The sequence below is a fragment of the Rhinolophus hipposideros genome (assembly GCF_964194185.1).
Source record: "Rhinolophus hipposideros genome assembly, chromosome: 20".
NCBI lineage: Eukaryota > Metazoa > Chordata > Mammalia > Chiroptera > Rhinolophidae > Rhinolophus > Rhinolophus hipposideros.
The window spans coordinates 31,522,631-31,541,850 of record NC_138066.1 but is presented as its reverse complement, the minus strand read 5'-3'; the positions used below and the strand labels follow the sequence as shown (position 1 = coordinate 31,541,850).

Below are 19,220 nucleotides of genomic sequence, written 5' to 3'. Positions count from 1 at the left end.
AAGTCAATCACACCCCTAATTACTCCCATCATTGTAACAACCCAAAGCTCCTCAATTCATTTTATACGCACACTGAGGGAAGGGCCACCCAACTAAGAAACCCTGGAGCCTCTAACCTCTACCCTCCTGTCCCAGGTGCCTGCCAAAGCTCTTGCAAGATCTCCAGCCCTTGCTTGAAGGCAGACAGTGGAGCCTGTGGCCCAGACAGCTGCCCCTACTGTGCCCGGGCTGGGGCAGGGGAGGTGGAGCTCGCCGGCCACGAGCTGCCTGACTCAGACAGCGAGGCAGTTCATGAGGTCACACAGGATACCCAGCATGGTGACCTCCGGGACCCCCACAGCCGGCGGCAAAGGAGCCTGAGGCTGGACTTGGAGCCCAACTCTGTACTCGCCTTCTGGAGGCTGATTTGTGACACCTTCCGGAAGATTGTGGACAGCAAGTACTTTGGTCGGGGAATCATGATTGCTATCCTGGTCAACACACTCAGCATGGGCATCGAGTACCATGAGCAGGTAGGGCAAGGGCACGGTCCCTTTGGCTGGGGACCCTCTGCCTTCCTCTCCTCCCACCCGCTATGTTCAGTTTCCTCTCCCTGCTGCTAGCTTGGATGGCAGGGAAGAGGAAAGGAGGGAGATGCAGCAACATGTGGAGACGCAAAACCAGTAAATATCATGCAGTCTCTGAGTATAGAGTTTGCCCAAGGCAGGGGCAGGGTCTGAGCTGGGCATGTGCTGTCTGGGAAGGCTTCCCAGAGGAGGCGATCTTTGAAGGATGTGAATGAGTGACGAGCATCAGATGTGGCAAAGCCTCTTTGGAGGGCCAAGTCACTGGAAGAGGTCTGGGACTTTGGAGAAGATATAGGGGGAGGGGAGGTGTTGGGGGATCCCCCAGCATTCATCTGACTCAGTAATTAGGGATGTGATTGACTGGAGGCGGAAGGGGGCTTGTGTAGTAGGTGGGGGTGAGGTGTGGAGGGTTGGTGGCAGTATCTGGATCGAGCCAAGCCATCTGCTCCTCATCTCTGTTCTGGGAGGCTTGCTGTGAGCAGAGAGGTGCTAGGTAGGTGAGAGGGCTCAGTATGGTGAGGGGACTTGAAACCATCGTGTTTGAGGAATCATTCTAAGAACCGGGATGTTTAGTCAGGAGAAGTGGAGACTCAGCAGGGACAGCGAGCTGTCTTCAAATATTTGAAGGGCTGTCATGTGGAAGAGGGAGCAGGCTTGTTTTGTGGGGTGACGGCTGTAAGCAATGGGACATGGGCTGAGGGGGAGGAGGCCGTTGTCACTTTCAGAGCTGTGCAAGGACAGTGTGGCCTAAGGAACCCACTGAGCCCCACCCCGCACATTGACTGCGGGGGGAGCAGGTACCACGGGGCTTCACAACTGGGTTTGGTTACCTCCCCATAAGGTTCCTTCCAGAAGGCAACCCCCGTGTCCCCCGCCGTGAGGCCTTCCAGGTCACCCCTTGGCTGATTCTTGGAAAAGGAGGGAAGCAGCAGGCAGGTGCTATAGTCCACAGGCCCTTCTGTGCTGTTCTCTCGTGCGTGTTCTTGCCTCCCTGGGGCTCAGGGAGGGGACTGGGCCACCGGAATCTGACCTTTCTTGGCGTGAAACCAACACTGCGTGCTCCCTCCACCTCGCTAGTCGCGGGTAGAGGCATGTCGGGGCCAGAGTGTGGAGGGGCACCACGTGGGTGGGAGGGGGTGGTGCAGCCATGGGAGGGAGCCTGGGTTCAGTTGACTGGTGGAGGTGGAAGGAGTGGGGGCCTAGGGTGAGGTTGGGGAGCCTAGGTCAAAGCTGGGGCTGGACAGATGTAAGATGTTCATTTTCCGTGGGGTGGAGGTGATAAAAGCCCCTCCCCCCTCACTGACTTCTTTGCCCACAGTATTGTGAGCATTTGGTTCTTACCCCAACTGCCCTGTCCAGACAAATGTGCCGCACACTTAGCCTCTCCCCCATGACCATCATACCGTATTGGCACCCCTTCCTCTGGCCTCAGTGTTCCCCGCCTCCCCCCTCACCCAGCCTGCTGTGCTAGATTCTCTCCCTGTGGAGGTGAGCTGCAAGAGGGGCAGGACACCCAGTGCGGGAGCAGCGGGTGGGGACTATGACCCTGTGGTGGGTGTGTTGTGTCTGGGCGTAGTGGGTGTGGGGGTTTGGCCCCGTGCCTGTTCAGCCAGCCTCCTGGGAAGAGGTGCTCTGCTCCACCAGGCTGGTGGGGGCAGCATTTTCTGCTGCTGGGACCCAGGTGGTGGTAGCCCCAACCTTCCATTACCCCAGTTCCCCAAGCCTGAACCTCAGCCTCCTCTCCCTCACCCCAGATCTGGCCACAGTCAGTACCCGACCCCCAGGGGGCACCTCCTCAGTGCCTTCCCTGGGGAGGGAGGACAGTGCTCCCAGCAATCTGTGCCCAGCTGGATGTTGAAGGCTTTGCACTAGGAAGGAGCTGAGTCACAGAGACCGAGGGTAGGTGAAGCTGCAGCTAGAGGGCTTTCAGTTAGATGCCAAGAAGGACACCCCCTTGGGGAGGAAGTAAAAGCGATCAGTCAGCGGTGCCTGCCGCATCTCCTTGCCCAAGTTCCTGAGGAGAACAGAGCATGCCTCCCCAAGCCCTCAGTGGCAGGGAGTCCCCATTCAGGGGTGGCACAATGTCTGCTCCAGGGAGGAGTTTTTTCCAATACCTGCGGGTCCCATAGGGGTGAGTGGGAGTCCCCAGCAGACCAGGCAGATGACTGGCTGCTGCCTGGAAGGCCCAGGGGCCGGGGGTGGTGAGAAGTCCCAGAAGCTGCTACGGCCCTCTGCTCGCAGGCACTGCAGCGTGAACGTCCCGCCATCTGGGCCCCAGAGCCTGAACAGTCGGGGTGGTGGGGGAGGGGAGTGAGGAAATGCGGGGGCCGAGAGACAGAGACACAGAGGGGGAGATGGAGACACGGAGGGAGACAGAGATATAGATGGAAACATAGCAGAGGAGACGGCGAGAGAGAGAAAGGGGGGGACGGGGCACAGCAGGCAAGATGGAGCCCCAGAGGAGCGAGGCAGATATAAAGACAGGAAGACAGAGACAAGAGGGACAGAGAGATAAGGGGGAGATGGAGACAGAGAGAGATGGAGGCACAGAGACATAGAGGTGACAGAAACAGAGAGATACTGAGAGGGAGCTGAAGACAGAGACCAAGACCAAGAAGAGGACAGACAGGGCCGGGACAGGGAGACAGGCTCAGGTGAAGCCTCGCAGACTGGAGGAGAGAGGGGGAGCCAGTTCAGGGAGAGGGCTGAGCGAGACAGCTGCGAGAGCTGCAGCAGATGCCGACTGAGGCTCGTAATTTCCCTGCAGAGCCCTTAGTGAGGTGATTGTGTCCATCGATCTTGGTATTGATCAAACTGGGGGGCACTGGAGAGGCTGTTGCTGGGGCTTCCCTGGGGGAGGAGCCAACCCTCTTCGTGGCCTAGTGCTGCTGCCCTCCCCAGGCCTGGCCTGTCCTCTCTACTGTCACCTGCCGTACCCGTCATGCAGTTTTCCTGCCAGGGATGGTGATACCCCTCCTGCCCCGTTCCACCAACATATTGGCTAAGAAAGCACCCAGGTGGTCATACCCCACCCTACCCAAGGGAGACCTCCTGCTGTCCCCACTCCTCTGCTTCCCCCACCTCTTAACCCACCAGCTGGTGGAGAACTGGCAGGACTGGTTTTCCCAGAAGGACTGGTGAAGATGGCAAAGACACAGTACACTGAGGAGGAAGCCAGAGTATGTTCTGATGAGCATATGTGTGCCCTATCCACTAGAGGGCAGTGCGTGGAGCAAGGAACTGAACAGGGAATTTCCCATCCATCCACCTACCCATCCATCCATCCATCCATCCATCCACCCATCCATCCATCCATTTATCCATCCCTTGCACATCCATTTCCTGTGCGTCAGAGTTGGGCCTAAGAGTGTCATACTGATACATGTTTAACTAGCCCTTTAAAAAAAGGAAAGAAAAAGAAGTCCTGATGTGTAGTGTTTGTAGCATTTGCCAATTACCATGGTGTAAATGTCCCCATCATGGCCAACTTCAAGCAACTAATGTGATGTTGCTGAATGTGGAGCTGGGAAGGGATGTGCACAACTTTTTCTCCTGAGCTGGTGCAAAACTGCTCCACACACCACTGGGCCTGAGGCACTTTGTCCTTCTCCTCGCAGAAGTCACCAATAAGTAAATAGTCACATTTGCTTGATTAGTACAAGTTCGGGGGGGTGGGGTGCACAACGGCTCAGACTGTGACCAGACTCGGGAAAGGATTCAGGGAGGGCTCCATGTAGGACATGACCTTGGAACTGAGTCTGACGACTGGGACTTAGCAAGCGGAAGGGAGAAGATAGGGCACAGTGTGGGGGAGGGCCAGAGGCAGCAGGCACCAGAAGGGAGAGGTTTATGAGGAGTTCAGACTGAGTGGGGTGCTGGGTAGGGGCTGGATGGGCAAGTGATAAGAGATGAGTTCGGAAAAAACTCAGGGCTAGGTCCTGAGAGGCATAGATGGATTTTGGATTTTATCCTGAAGGTAATAGATTTCCAACAGAGGTTTTAAGCAGGTCAATATGAGCAGGTTTGTGCTCATGGAAGCCATGTGGGGAGTAGAAGGGGGAGAGGGGAAATAAGAGTCAGGGAGGCCAACAAGAGGTCTATTGTAGTGGTCTGGGCAGTTCATACACCTCTGTCCCTGGAGATGGAAAGGAGAAGGCTGGGCAGAGCTGGCAGGTGACTGCATCTGCAGGACTCAACACCAATTGGATATCTGGAAGAATGTGGCAGTAGGGAGGACACCTAGGTTTCTGCTTGGGGTGGGAGCACCAGGGCTTGAGCAGATGTGGGCTGGAGGACAATGCGTACAAGATCCCCATGTGACATCCTGGTAACTACACCGCAGGTTGCTGGAGCTCAGTAGAGAGGTCGTCTCCTGGAACCTGTCTCTGCCTGGGTCTGCATGGGGTCAAGGCCACTGCAGGAGGAGGGGAGGGTACTGGGTGAGCAGGCATGTGTGTGTCTGTGGGAGGGGATCTTGGGGACATAGGAGCTTCCTAACCATCCCCTTCCTGGCTCTGGGTTGCTGAGGGCAGGGGCTAACCTCATATTCTAGAAGAGAGACAACAGCATGTGGGAAGGAGGGGAAGGGTATGTGGCCTAGTGGTCTCCTGGGCTGCAGAGGGGAGGGTGGTCCAGAGAAGACGGCCTTTCAGTGCACGAGAGGACAGAGCAGGTGATGACGCTGCTCCCTGTTCCAACTCTGGGCCCATCCTGTCACTCTAGATACACGTCCAGAGAGCGTTTCTATTTATAAGTGAGTAAGGTCGGCTGTTCAAGGCGAGGGAAGCTGGGGGTGGGGGTGGGAAAGAGTCCCGATGTGGTAGGGCTTAATTAACTTTTGAGGGGATTGGCAGACCCCTTTTGGATTCTGCTGAAAGCTGCATACCCTCTCCCTAGAAAACACATATATGCATGGACACCCCAAATATGACCTTTGAGGACCAAGGTTTATGGACACCTCTGATTCCAAGCCTATTCCTTGGGCCTCCCAGAAGTCCTTGCCTCCAGGCAGAGGAGCTGGTGCTGAGGTCCAAGCAGGACTCTGGGGGATGATCCTTTCACAACTGCCATGGCTCCAGACTTTCCAAGGATCTCCAGATAGAGGGAAAAAGGTGTTGTTTCAGAGATGACCAGCTAAAAGGGTGCTCACATTCCTTCATCCTCTGGCTCTAGGCTCCCCCAATTCAGCAAGCATGGGGAGCACCTCCTGTGCACAGAACGCTAGAATAGAGTAATAGAGTGGCAGGGCTGGGGGGGGGGACCCAGAAGCACCCACGAAATTTAGGTTCTAGCGGAAAAATTGTGCTGCTTCATGGACGATTATGCCAAATGCCGTAAGGGAGGCTTCTGGGGACAGAGAGACATGCTTACACCCAGGTAGGGGATTTGGAAGGGCTTCATGAAGGAGGTAGCTTGTGAGACGGGCCTTGAAAGACAAGTGGGATTGGCAGCCAGGGCCAGGAGCTGAGAGGTCCAGGTGGGGGGATTCAAGCAAATTCCGGCAGCCTGGCCTGGAACTGCACAGGGTGGCATGGGAAGCTCTGAGGGACAGTCATGTTGCCTTCCCACCCCCACCCTGAGTAGGAGTGATGTGAATCCAGCAGAGTTGAAGGAAGCCTGAGATTCCAGTAGGTGAGGGCTGGGTTGGGGGAGGGGCTGGAGGCTATTTCTGTCATTGAGATCAGAGACCACAAGGGCCCCACGTCTGGTGGTGGCGGGGAAAGCAAGGAGGTGAGGGGAAAGCCATTCCATTGGCAGGGCCTGCCGCCTGGCACCTATAGAAGGGCAGGCCTGAGTCCTGGATAACTCCTGGGTTCCAAGACAGAATCCTGGAGAGTGATAGAGCCGGGCGGTCGGGGAAGGACAGGTTTGGGAGAGGAGGTGAGAGGCTTTGTTTTGGACGTGCTGCTTTTGAGCTGGCTGTGGGCCATCCTGGGAAGGCTCGCCGGCAGTCTGGCTCTCGAGGTGAGAAGCCAAAGGCTTGGGGGAGATTGTTCAGTATCCTCTACACCCAGTGACAGCTGGGGAGGTGGGAGTGGAGGAGATGGCAGAGGGGGGAGCCAAGGGGAGGGAGTGGGCATAGACTCAACTCTGAAGAATATTGGCCTGAGAGGAGGAAGGCAGCCTAGGAGGGCAGGAGGTGGCGGCCAGCACAGGGTCAGGGAAGTCAGAGCAGGTGGGACATCAGGTCGGAAGGGCTGGCAGCTGGCTCTGATGCTCCTCAGGCATCCACTAAGAGGAGGATTGGGAAGAGGGTTCTTGGAGAGAGCTGCAGTGGTGGCGCCCATGGTCCAAAGGTGAATGAGCCTGGATTCACATGAAGGTTTCTGCTTTTGGCAGGGGAAAGGAGACTGGAGTAGTTCGGGAAATACGCATAACTAACGGATGAAACAGAATGGGACCCAGGGGAGCCTGGGGGGGGGGTGAGGTGGAGATGCAGGTGGAGGAGGGGCTGTCTCCCTTCCAGGAGGGGAAGAGAGAGGCTGCAGGACCAGAGCTGGTTGAGGAAGGGAAGGAAGTGGAGCCCCATGAAGCAGGAGACCAGCTTGGGAATGAGGATGGGGACCAAGGGGAGGAAGAGGTTTGAGGAAGCTCCTAGGGAGAGCGACGGAAGCCCAGCAAGAGAGGATGGTGGATAAAGGTACAGAGCAGCCGTGGGGCCCTCAGCAGGGCATCACCCTGTCCACTCAGCGCAGGTTTGTGACTCTGGCAATGCTCAGCAATTCGACGGCTGCAGCAGAGAGGTAGAGAGGTTAAGGACTTAGCTGGGCTGGAAGAACAGGAGTGCTCCAAGGTCTGTGACATGAGGCCAGCCTTTAAATGGTTCGCCGTGGGCTCCAGGGCTTTGAGGTTGTCCTGGCAGGTAAGGGGCAGGGGCCACAGCCGCAGACTTGTAAGGCGCAGGCGCTTAGGGTTGGCTGTCTCCAAGCTGAGTGAGCACTGCTGGTGTCTTGTGCCTTCTTAGCTTGTATGTTTACTTGGAGTGACTTCCGGGAGCTGGTGGGAGGTTGTAAGGGAGGAGCTAAAGCCCCCTGCTTTGGAAGCACTGAGGCACAGTGACACTCCAGCAGGCAATGTTCCAAGCTGGAGAGTTTCCAGGGGGACAGTGAAGAGCAATGCTGGGATCTATATGCTGAGTCCTGTGGGGTTTCCTGGAAACCTCCTACCACACAGGTATCCCCTGACTTCCCACACCTCCTTGAAGGAGGAGGAGGAGGAAGAGGAAGGAGGTCTACTGACCTAGTGACCCTTACCCTATCACTGTGGTCCACCTGGACCACCTCTCCTAGGTGTGTGGAAGGACCTAGGAAGGCAGGACTTGGAAAATAGGTGAGGTGAGCCAAGGAGTCAGAATTAGGAGCAGAGATTTCAAGGTCAGTGGAGCAGATGGGAGCTGAGGAGATGGGGTGGGAGTGGCACTTGGGTAGGGCTGGGGTGACTCGTTCAGCTCTTACCTGGTTGTCCACCCCCTTGCATGTTCCCTGCAAAAGTTACATCATCATGTGCCAGAGCCAGCTCTCAAGCCTCCCGCTTGGACCTCTGCAGTATCCCCTAATTGGTCTCCGTCTCTTTGTCTCTCCAAGCCGTCCGCGTGCTGCCACCACTGCAGCCAGATTAATCTTCTTAATACACCGCTTTGCACATCTCCTCTCTCCGCCCCAGAAGCCTCAATGGCAGCATATGGGCAGAGGCAAGACCAGCCTGAGTTGTGCAGTTGTGCATTCTGCCTGGCCCTGCCTGTCTGGCATCCTTGTTCCCTACCAGCCCCTCCACGCTCTGACGCAGGCAGACCATTTCATTCTTGGTCTCCAAGATGCCGTGGGCACTCACTCCTTCCTCTGCACCTTGGCTCACACTGCCCCCAGCTGGGCATGCCCTCCACGGGTTCTCCTGCCTCCATCTCCTCACTGGCCCACTGACGTCAGCTGTGTTTGAGTTCCTGGGGTGCTCCTGGTGTCACAGCCTTGCAGGCACTCTGTCCTGCCACGTGTGAGGCTTGCGTCCACTGTCAGTGTTCATGGGGCCACCTGAGCACGGCTCTCAGCTGCGTGTATTCGCAGGCTTGAACTCCTGCATTCTGCAGAACAGCCTCGCCATGAGGTGCTGGTACCCTGTTTAACAGAAGACACCACTGCGGATCAGAGAGGTCACACAGGTAGAAAGTGTCAGAGTTGGCAGACTTCCTGTGTTCAGATTTAGCCCCACCTTTTTTCCTCAGTGTTGTGCATACTGTGGGTACTTTGACGGTTAGTTGATGGAGGTGCTAGGAAATTCAGAGGAGTCCTGGTTCTCAGAACTATTGAACAGCTTACCTGGGGCCACAGGTGCTCTAAGGTGATAGACTGAGGGAGGGGAAGTTTTGGGAAATTGGAGATGGGAGGTCGACAGTTAGCATCAGCCCAGAGGAGAGCCTGGGAACACTGGGTGGAAGAAACTCAGGCTGCCTGGCTTCAACTCATGGAAGCTACCACTGGGCCTTGACATCTGTGAACAGGAGGGAGGATACAGTCTAGACCTGAGAAAGGACTTCATTGCTGCTGGGGAGAGTCCACGAGGGAAAGCTGGTGTCCACCTGATGGGCTGGTGTGTGTGTCTGCATGGGTTCTGTGTGGGTGTGGGTATGGAGGGGGGTGGCAGTGTTGAAAGATGCAGAGAAAAAGGCAGACCTAGCTCTGCACCTTCCTAAGAGTGCAGGCCTTTAAATCACAGGTGTGACCTCCTTTAAATCACCACACTTCTCGGAGTGGAACGAGCCATCTAGGAGGCAGGGAGGAAATGACATCTTGGGAGGAACGTATTAGCCAGTGCAGGGCCCGTGGAGGGTACTAGCAGAGTTTGGCTCCCTCCCCTCTCCTTTGCTAGGATCACAGCTCTGGTCCCTGGGGTAACTGTGTTGCTAAGATTGTGTCTCTGCGTCCTTGTCCTACGTTTGCAGAATGTTCCCAGCCTCCAATTTAGTAACTTGGTTTCGGGGAGGAGGGCTTCTTTCCCATGGATCACGGAGGATCCTAGGGCCCTGGGAGAGAATAGGCATTGCCCTTAAGTATTCCCAGTGAAAGCGTGGAGGAGAGAGAGTGCAGGCCAACGGAGAATGCCCGGCCCTCCACCCCACCTGCTTCTCCAGTCCCAGACCTGCTTGGAGAGGCAAGGCGGGGGCTTCAGGATTTCTTGCCACCCTCCTTGATGAGGACTGGTGATGCAGGCCTTGGAGGAGCCCCGCACCCTCCTTCCGATGAGGCTCTTGGTGTGTGGGTGAGCGGGCATGTGTGTGTCTGTGTGTGTTCATGAGCCATAAGGTACAAACTGTCTTGACCCCTGGATAACATCAGAAAATGATGAGAACACCCTCCCTCCACATGCCTGGTAGTAGTTGTCCTTTTAGGGCTCACTCATTGAGTAAATACAGGATAGCAAAAGCTACGGGGTGTTCAGCTATTTAAAAAAAAGTTTTATTTTTATTTTTGGCAGCTTTTGTTGAGGGAGGTATAATTTATACGTCATTCACCATTCACCCACTGTAAGTGTACCTCAGCTAGGCTTTCAGATCGACTTGTTCTTTATTCATACATCTATGTTCATGTGAAATATAAAGTTATATACATTAGAAGACATATCGTGTATTCAGTCCATCCGTGTGTCTGGAGTTACAGGCCTGTCACTGTCACCTAGGCTGCGTTTGGGTCCTGACTGGTGTTACTGGACTCAGAGTGACGTGGGATGGGAGCCCACTCCCTGGCTCTCCCCGACCTGTGACTTTGAACCAGTCACCCTCCATCTCTTGATCTCTTTAGCTCCTCTGTAAAACGAGGGTGTGATGGCTGCTGTGTAGATGGCATGAGGTGAGACATACGGGAGCCTGGGCACCTGCAAAACATCGCACCTGTGTGGTCTGTGCTCTTTATCTTCATCCAATCCAAGGATGAATAACTGGGCAGGTGGCAGAGGGGACAGGGAGGTAGGTTTACTCACCATGGCTTCCTGGCAAACTGGACTTGGGAGCACAGAGTGGGGCATCTACTCTGTTAGCAGAGGTCTGAGTTTTGGGCTTTGTCTGTCTTGACAATGGCCCCTTCCCACCAGCTGCACTGCTTGCATGAAGGGACTGAAGGTCCTGTCTCTCTGACCCCATTCATTAGGTCATGTGGCAGTGCCCCCTTCTGCCCCCACTCCCAATCTGGGGAGCAAAAAAAATCACTCCAGATCTGCTGGAGTGATGGGTTCTGTGTCTCACCAGCCCCTACAACAGCCACGCACTCTACACAGCTGGCTCTCGGTCCTGCCTACTGATCCTGGCTCTGCCCCCAGACCTGCCTTTAGAAAGAATCAATGCCTGGCTGAGAACATCTCTCCCTCGGAGCAGCCATAGACCCTCAAACACTTGACAGTCAGAATGCCCTTCCTTCCAACTCTCCCCACCTCCCACCCAGGCTAGCCACACAGATAGGGGCCGTTTGGATCCATTTGGTGGTGCCCAGGGCCTGGTTCCATGCTTGGGTGACCTACCTGGGCAGCTGGTCAAATGAGGCAGCTGGGTAAACAGGGGGAGATGTCTGATGGACTAAGAGCTTCATTTGGTTATTTATTTATTATTCTTGAGTGGCTACCATGGACCTGGGGCTTTTGAGGGGTCACACACTCCATGAGGTAGGCAGTGGGTTCCATTGAGCCAATCATCTCCACCCTGAATCCCCAGCCTGGCCACGCACACCCCCATTCTCCCTGGGTTCATTCCTTGTGTTCGACCAGTGATGCCTTCCCTTCCCCTTTGCTTGGAGAGACCCCGCTCACCCTTCAGAGTTCATTTCAAGTATAAGCTCCTGACTAAGGCTTTCCCAGTGTGTTTTCCATCATCTCCTGTCCCTGAACTCCTGGATTTACTGTCTGGATAATTTATTTTGTTATCAAAGCATCTAAGGCTTCTTGTGGTTATTCAGCTGTTGTGTGTGTGTACAACTTGTTTCCGGCTAGATGCTAAGCTCTTGGGAGGCAGGGAGCATGGCTGACATGTTTTTGCAGCCCCTTTTATACCTGGTGTATTGCTAGACGTGAGGCATTGCTAGAAAGAGGAGGAAGGGAGGGAGGTGACTGGTGAGCTGGAATAGCAGATGAGATAGTCTGTCATTAGTTCTGATGACCTCTCTAATATGTGTCCTTGGTCTTAATCCCCCCTGGAGCAAAAAAGAAATTAGCTCCAGTGTTTTATTTGGCCAGAGAGGTTGAGAATCTTGACGAAGGTCACACAGTGAGTTGAGACGCTAGGCTGAGAATTAACCGAGGTGTCCTAGTCTCAGGCAGCGGCTCCAAGAGCCTCCTCATCTGTGACAGCCCTTCTTGGAATTTCCCTTCTGCCCATTGGCATGTTTGTATGTGCATGCGTGCATGGGTGTGTGTGGGTATGTGTGTTTGTGCCGTATGCTTGTTTGTGCGTGTGTTTGTGTGTATGTGCATGTTTGTGTGTATATGCATGTTTGTGTCTGGAAGGAAGCAGTGTAGCCAACCGTTGTCCAAGAGAAGACTGCCAAGTCCACAGAGTAGCGCATGTGTGACTGCGTGTGGCTGTGTGACTGGTATGCGTGTGAGGCCTTAGCAATTGCCCTGTGACATGGGCCAGCATCATTGTGCTGCTGGTCTGGGCCTGCTGACCTGACCGGGCAGCACAGGTAAGGATGGGTCTCGGAGCTCCCAGCAGTAAGTGGCAGAACGCACAGCTCAGTTCCTCCAGGATCTGAGACCCAGACCTGGGAATGGCAAGGGGCCGAGGGCTGCATGTCCTGCTGTCCCTCGGTGCGTGTCCTCATGGACCCTTTGAGGGAGTGCCCTCCCCATAAGCCTGAGCATCCAGCATCTTGCTGTTCCTGCTCCTCCTCTCCCTGTGGCCCTGCGTGCGGGAGGGCTGGGATGAGGGGCTCAGGAACAAGCCATGGCTGCTTCATGCCTGCCCTGCCCTCCAGCCCGAGGAGCTTACCAATGCCCTGGAAATCAGCAACATCGTCTTCACCAGCCTCTTTGCCCTGGAGATGCTGCTGAAACTGCTCGTCTATGGTCCCTTTGGCTACATCAAGAACCCCTACAACATCTTTGATGGCGTCATTGTTGTCATCAGGTATGACTACCCCTTGACTGCTGCCTCTCCCCTGAGGAACGCCCGCGGGGAGGGTTGCGGCAAAGAGCCACACAGCCTGTTCCTCTGGGCTGAAGGCGTCTGGAGTCAGGCCCCACTGACCCCCAGGCCCTGCCACTGCCCCAGGTGGGGACTCTCTGGGCCTCCCCTGCTCCATCCACCCTCTCCCTCGGCCTTACATTGCTCAGGAGGGACGTGGCCTCTCATCTCCTTTGGCCGGGCCCCTCTACAGTCTTCTCTCCCAACTTCTACTTCTTGTCCTCGACCCCACGTAGGCCTGCTGTGGGTGAGGACTGGGGAGTTGGCTTTGGAGAGGAATTGGAGGGCGTATGAGGCCCAGCCAGCTGCCCCTGCTTGCAAAGTGCTTGGAAACCATCTCAGACGCTGGCAGCTTCCTTTCAGGTTTCCAAAACCTTGGGAGAATGCTCCATTGCCCCAGGCTTAGGGCCAGGAGAACTCCTTTATTGCTTTTTCGGGATTGGCTTTCGATCTTGTTAAAAGAGAACAAAGCAAATATTCCATAACTTGTTGTTGCTTTGCCCGGATTGAGGGAGAGGGCTGTCTGCTGCCAGGATATGAGAGAGTGGAGAAGGCTGGCACTGTCACCCAGATCCTTGCCACCCTGGAGGCTCCTGCCTGGAGGCCTGAGGGCCAGTCTGTACGCCACTTTCTCAGGCTGTGCTGGCCAGTTCAGGCCCCAAGTGCTGCTGGCCCCTGGCAAAGGGAGCAGCGGGCGGAGGGTGAGCACGCAGCGGGCTCAGGCTCCCCGCCCCTCTTGCAGTGTGTGGGAGATCGTGGGCCAGCAAGGGGGCGGCCTGTCGGTGCTGCGGACCTTCCGCCTGATGCGGGTGCTGAAGCTGGTGCGCTTCCTGCCGGCGCTGCAGCGGCAGCTTGTGGTGCTCATGAAGACCATGGACAACGTGGCCACCTTCTGCATGCTGCTCATGCTCTTCATCTTCATCTTCAGGTGAGGGCGGGTGCCGGCCGGGAGCAGGGCCTCAGGGCAGGGGTGCTGGGGCCTGATCCCCAGCCTGTGGCTCCTGTGTCTTCAGCATACTGGGCATGCATCTCTTCGGCTGCAAATTTGCATCTGAGCGTGACGGAGACACGCTGCCGGACCGGAAGAATTTTGACTCCCTGCTCTGGGCCATCGTCACCGTCTTTCAGGTGCGAGGGAAACAGGGCAGGGTGGGTGAGGGCCGTGGGGTGCCCCTGGTAAGAGCGCTGACTCCTGTCGTCTGCTCGCAGATCCTGACCCAGGAGGACTGGAACAAGGTGCTGTACAACGGAATGGCCTCCACGTCGTCCTGGGCCGCCCTTTACTTCATCGCCCTCATGACTTTTGGCAACTATGTGCTCTTTAATCTGCTTGTGGCCATTCTGGTGGAGGGCTTCCAGGCGGAGGTAACCCCCTGCTTTAAACAGCTCACTTCTAGGAGGGATCGGCTGCCTGGCTTAAGCTTTAGTAGCCTGGGAGGTCCTGCAGGAAGCACCCTTCAGACTCAGTGAGGCAACTAAGGATGGGGGGCTCTGGGTCTCAGGCATCCCCTCGGCACTCGGTGGTTGTGGGGGGGGGTCCCTGGGTCCCAGGTTAGCTGCCAAGTGGGCTTCCCCCTCAAAGTCAGCTAGACCCTTCCCCAGAGAGCTGGACAAGTGTCGCCACACGGTGCAGCTAGACCCTTGAGAACAGGTGCTCTTGGGGACATTCAGAGGGGACACATCTGAGCCAAGAGGTGGGGGAAGCTTGTGTGCAAGTCATCTGAGCTCTGGCTGAGCTGATGAAGATACCACCAGGGCTCGGGCAGGGCTGAGCTGCCCAGGGTGAGAAATGAGCCCAATTAGCTGCGGGCATGGCAGAGATGAACGTCCTATTTCCAGCCTGGACTCCATCACGTTCGTCACAGGCAGCGTCATCAATTAATATTGATTTACATTGATCCTGCCCTTGTCTTGACAGGGCACAGCCTCTGCCTAACGGGCTGAACCCCCTCTTCTCCCTCAGCTCTGCCCCTCTCCCCACTCCAGGCCCAGCCCAGCACCTTGCACAGGGCAGGTTGACCCAACCTAGAAATGCTCCAGGTTGGGCTGGAGAAGCTCTTGGTCCAGTTCTCTCCAGGTGACCCGGATGGAAACTCCCGCTGCGGCCTGGTCTATAAATACCTAGCACACGGTGGAAAAACAAAAATCTATTTTCCGCCTCTTTCCCAGCCTTGAGAGGGAGGGCTGTTCCCCGAGGGCCAGGCTGGGCTGGTGGGGTGCGGGGGCATCTGTCCTGCGCTGGCCTTTTCCTGCTCGTTGTAATTCTGTAGGTACCCATTATTGCATTTCCTCCTGCTGGGTGACAGTGAGGGCAGCTGGTAGGGGGTTGAGCCCTGCCTTGGTGATGGCTGGGCCTCTTGCAGGAGGGAGGGACCTTGGTACTCTCCCTGGGACAGGACAATTGTTTGGGGGTTCTTTGGGGCCTGAAGGGTTAAGAGGCGCCACCGTGCTCCCACATGGACCAGGGTCTCTTTGGAGACCCACCACTCTCAGCCACTGGTCTTGATTTGTCAGAGAAGTTCAGTGGGGACTTGGGTCTTTCAGATCCTTCCAAACCACAGGTCCTGACAGCTAAGATTCCCTCAGAAAAATTCCTGTGGAGCCCTGTGGAAGGAAATGGAAAATACCCCAAACCTATTCCCCGCCACCTCCCCAACTGGCTGAGCAGCCACCTCGGCAGTCCTGGTGATGCCTGGCACAAACAGCCCCCTCCCCACCACTGGCTCTTTCAGCAAACACCTTGTTAGACTGAGTGCCACAAAGCCAGCCTGGTTGCTAGGCAGCAGCAAAGCAAAGTCTATGCATGGGAATGAGAGCAGCCTGGCCCTCGGCCCTGGCCTGGTCATTCCGGCCCTGCTGGGGGCCTGTGGCTGCCTCAGCCTAAGAGGTCAGCTAGGACCCGGGGCCACACCCTCTTCACCCTTCAGAGTACAAGTGACTATAGTGAGGGTCTCACTCAGGGTGGGATGGAGAAAGGATTTCAGGATCAATACTCCCTCCATGGGGGTGGGCAGTGGCATGGCCCTCAAGTGCCCGGGGGAGCGGCTGCACCTGCTGCTCATTGTCTTGCATGTGGTGGCCAACTCCTGGGTAGGGGGGGCTTGTGGTCACTCAATGCTAGTGACTTGAACACCTCCAGAGGCACCTGCCCTCTCCTGTATGGAGTTTCAGGGGGCTGTATCTGTGGTTCTGAGGGGGCCTCACAATCTTGCAGGAGAGGCTGATTATTGCTGTTGTGATAGCATGAGGCCACCCCACGTCAGTGGAGGAAGTAGCTGCCGCCATTTTGTTAGGTGTCACCAGCATGAGGCCTCAAGAGTGGCCCCCTGCTGGTCTTGCCACCCTGCCGAGAGGTAGGAGGAGGTGGCCAAAGGGATGGGGCCGGCTGGCTGTTCATTTCCCGACTTGCAGGGGGCAGTGCCCTGAATCCCTGTATATTTATCATCCACTCACTTAATTAAATGAACGGGCAGCAGGCCCTGTGTGAGGCCATTAATTGGTAATAAACAATATCATAGCCGTCATCCCGATGTTACTTGTCACATCCCATCCCAGTTGGAGCAGCTGGACCTGTTCTGATTGGGAGGGATGCAGGCAGAGTATATGGGGGTTAGGAGGCCTGTTCCTGCTCCTGACCTCGTCTCCTCTCCAGTCTCTTCTTCCCACCCTCCCTACCCATTCCCTAAGCCTGCTGCCTTCTAGCGAGGAAGGGGGAGTTGTAGACTTGGGTCTGAGGCCCACATGCACCTCTTACTCTCCGTACGACTTGGGACATTTTCTGAACTTCTCCAAACTTTGGGTACCTCCTGTAAGATGGTGCTGGCGGTCCCTGCTTCTCCCCTTTCGAGGAAGCAAGCTAGTGTTAATGAAGCAATTCCACGGAGCCTGGCACGCTCTAGTGAATGGTAGCTGCTATTAGGATTATCTGGGCTTGATCTCCTTTCCTGCCCTTGTCCCCATCTTTGTGGCCTGAGCCCTCACCCTTCAGATTCATTCTGGCCTAAGGGCCTGTGGTTGAATTCTGGAAGGCCATTCTGTCCCCTTTCCACTCCTCCCACCCCCGTGTCTTGTTTCCCCTGCTGTCGGGTTTGCATTCCTCCTTTTCTTCATCCTCTTTGGACACTGCTGATGTTTGAAAGCCTGAGCGCCTGTGACCAGCGCCCGTCCCCTGCCTCCCCCTCTCCCTGTAGGAAATCAGCAAACGGGAAGATGCGAGTGGACAGTTAAGCTGTATTCAGCTGCCTGTCGACTCCCAGGGGGTAGGTACGCAATCATGAGTCAGCATGCCCCCCTCCACTCCGCCTCCGTGTCTCTGTGCTCGTGTTCACGCTCAGCTGCTGTGCAACCTGTGGTCGCCGTGGTGGTCATTGGTGTTGTGAGGCTGGCTTCGATTTTAAGTCCCTTCTCCCTTGAGGACATCGAGGGGAGGAGCCTCCTTGCCTCGCCCCCAGCAACCTGCAAAGGGCACGTTCCCATCCTCGACAGACTGGTGGATGGAGGGAGAAGGAAGGGACTTAGAATCCTCTGTATGCACGTGTGTGGTACACCGCGTGTGCCTGCCTACGCGGAAGGCCCCCAGGAGTCCCAGTCATCAGCTCTCAGTGGAGTTGGGATTCCTGGCCACAGACTGTGCTCCCCTATCTCTCTCCCCTCCATTTTGTCCTGAACCTCTGCTCAGGCAAGCTACCTCAGCTCAGGACAAGTCTTCGGAGGGAGTAGAGATGGCTCTTGCCAGAATGTGCCAGAATTTTAAAGCCACTTCCCAATTTCTGGCTCCTTGACCACCCAGGAGGTCCGGCAGGTATTACGGGGCGTGGTCTTTCTCTGGCCCCCACACTGAGCCTGCGCCCTGTTGTTTCCTGCATTGGCACCAGAATTCGGGGCGAAGTCAGGATTCCCGCAGGACTTCACAGTCCTGCACATCCCGAGCAGCCCCCTGGAGATCCCACTTGATAATGAAAGGCCTCGTTAGGGACGAAAACTGAGTTAATGAAAATGATCCCCTGAGATGCCAATTACGCAATATTTATGTCCTTATCAAAAGTAGCAATCAAGTATTTTTTAATAACTTCTTAAGGAGAAGTGTGTAATTACTGGGGAACCTACTGACCTGCTAAGAAAGAAGAAAAAACTCTCCTAGAGACAGGGAGAGAAGTAAAAATGGGGCCAGGGGAGGGGGCAGGGGCTTGGGGAAGATGGAGGGAGACGCAGAGGGATGGAAGTGGCGTCGCTGGGCTGAGCCACTTCGTCTGGGGTCTTTCAATTTCCTTCTGGGGTCCTCGGGTCTGAGGCTCAGGAGGGCAGCCATGGAGGGAGAGCACAGGGCACAAGTGGCCTTTAGAACTGAGGCTCTAGAGATGCCTCAGGTCCTCAGATCCCCATGCCACCCACCCACCCCACCAGGCTATCCCCTTTTCCCTCAGCCATTCTTGGAGCCGGTCCCAGACAGGCTGGTTGTGCTGTGGGCTCTGGGGTTAGCATTGGCATTCTCTGAGGTGTGGCTGGCAGGAGGCAGAGGTGTTGGGTGCCCTGAGGAGCCCTGGGCCCCAAGCCTGGGTGGTCTGGTTTATGCCAGTGCATGTCTCGTGCCGTGGTTGCTGGTTCCTGTGGCCTATATGTAGTGTGTGCGTGTGAAGACAGGAAGACCTCCGCGCCTCCCTCTGACCCCTGCCCAGCCAGCTCCCTAATGGCCCGCTGCTCCCCCACCCTAGGGAGATGCCACCAAGTCTGAGTCCGAGCCCGATTTCTTCTCTCCCAGTCTGGATGGCGATGGGGACAGGAAGAAGCACTTGGCCTGTGAGTATCTATCCTGGGGGTGTGGCCCCTGGCCCTGGGCCAACCTTGAATGGACTCAGGGTCTCCCTGCCTCTCTCCTGCAGTGGTGTCCCTGGGGGAGCACCCGGAGCTGCGGAGGAGCTTGTTGCCGCCTCTCATCATCCATACGGCCGCCACACCCATGTCGCTGCCCAAGAGCTCCAGCACAGGCCTGGCAGAGGCGCTGGGCCCCTCCTCACGCCGCACCAGCAGCAGTGGGTCAGCCGAGCCCGGGGCGGCCCACGAGATTAAGTCACCGGTAGGGGTGCCCGATGGGAAATGTGAGGATATCAGAAGGGGAGAGAGGATGGAGGTGGGAAGGCCCGAGAAGATACCCCTGAGCCATGGGCTGGACAAGCCCCAGGGGGGTCAGTCAGGGCTGGCAGTGCAGGCAGGTGGAGGAGCCCGGGCCTTCGGTTCTAATCCTGCTTCTTCTGTTCCCTGAGTGACCTTGGGTGAGACTCAACCTCTGAGTGTACTCTATAAAGTGGGGGGTTCCTACCTCCTTAATACCTCATCATAATAATAGTAAACCCCATCCAGTCACTGATTCTGGGCCAGACACCATTCTAAACACTGCTCATAAATGTTCTAGAGCCATTTAATCTTCACAGCAACCCTGTGAGGTAGGTACTGTTACTCTCCCCATTTTACAGATGGGGTCCTGCGTCTCGGGTTCC

General features: G+C 56.1%; 1 protein-coding gene across 17 annotated transcripts in view; it reads left to right on the top strand.

Annotated features, from left to right (window-relative positions):
• The window catches only part of CACNA1G (calcium voltage-gated channel subunit alpha1 G), a 62,727-nt gene that overhangs the window by 17,116 nt on the left and 26,391 nt on the right, over positions 1-19,220 (top strand). For 10 of the 17 annotated variants that reach the window (XM_081029870.1, XM_081029881.1, XM_081029875.1 and 7 more), the window contains exons 9-16: positions 136-512; positions 12,518-12,669; positions 13,469-13,654; positions 13,740-13,854; positions 13,936-14,091; positions 16,917-16,985; positions 18,438-18,522; positions 18,606-18,799. In XM_081029870.1, the coding sequence (XP_080885996.1) occupies positions 136-512; positions 12,518-12,669; positions 13,469-13,654; positions 13,740-13,854; positions 13,936-14,091; positions 16,917-16,985; positions 18,438-18,522; positions 18,606-18,799 (1,334 nt within the window). The remainder of the gene's footprint in view (positions 1-135; positions 513-12,517; positions 12,670-13,468; positions 13,655-13,739; positions 13,855-13,935; positions 14,092-16,916; positions 16,986-18,437; positions 18,523-18,605; positions 18,800-19,220) is intronic. The other 7 variants (XM_081029873.1, XM_081029867.1, XM_081029874.1 and 4 more) reach the window with 1 other exon arrangement.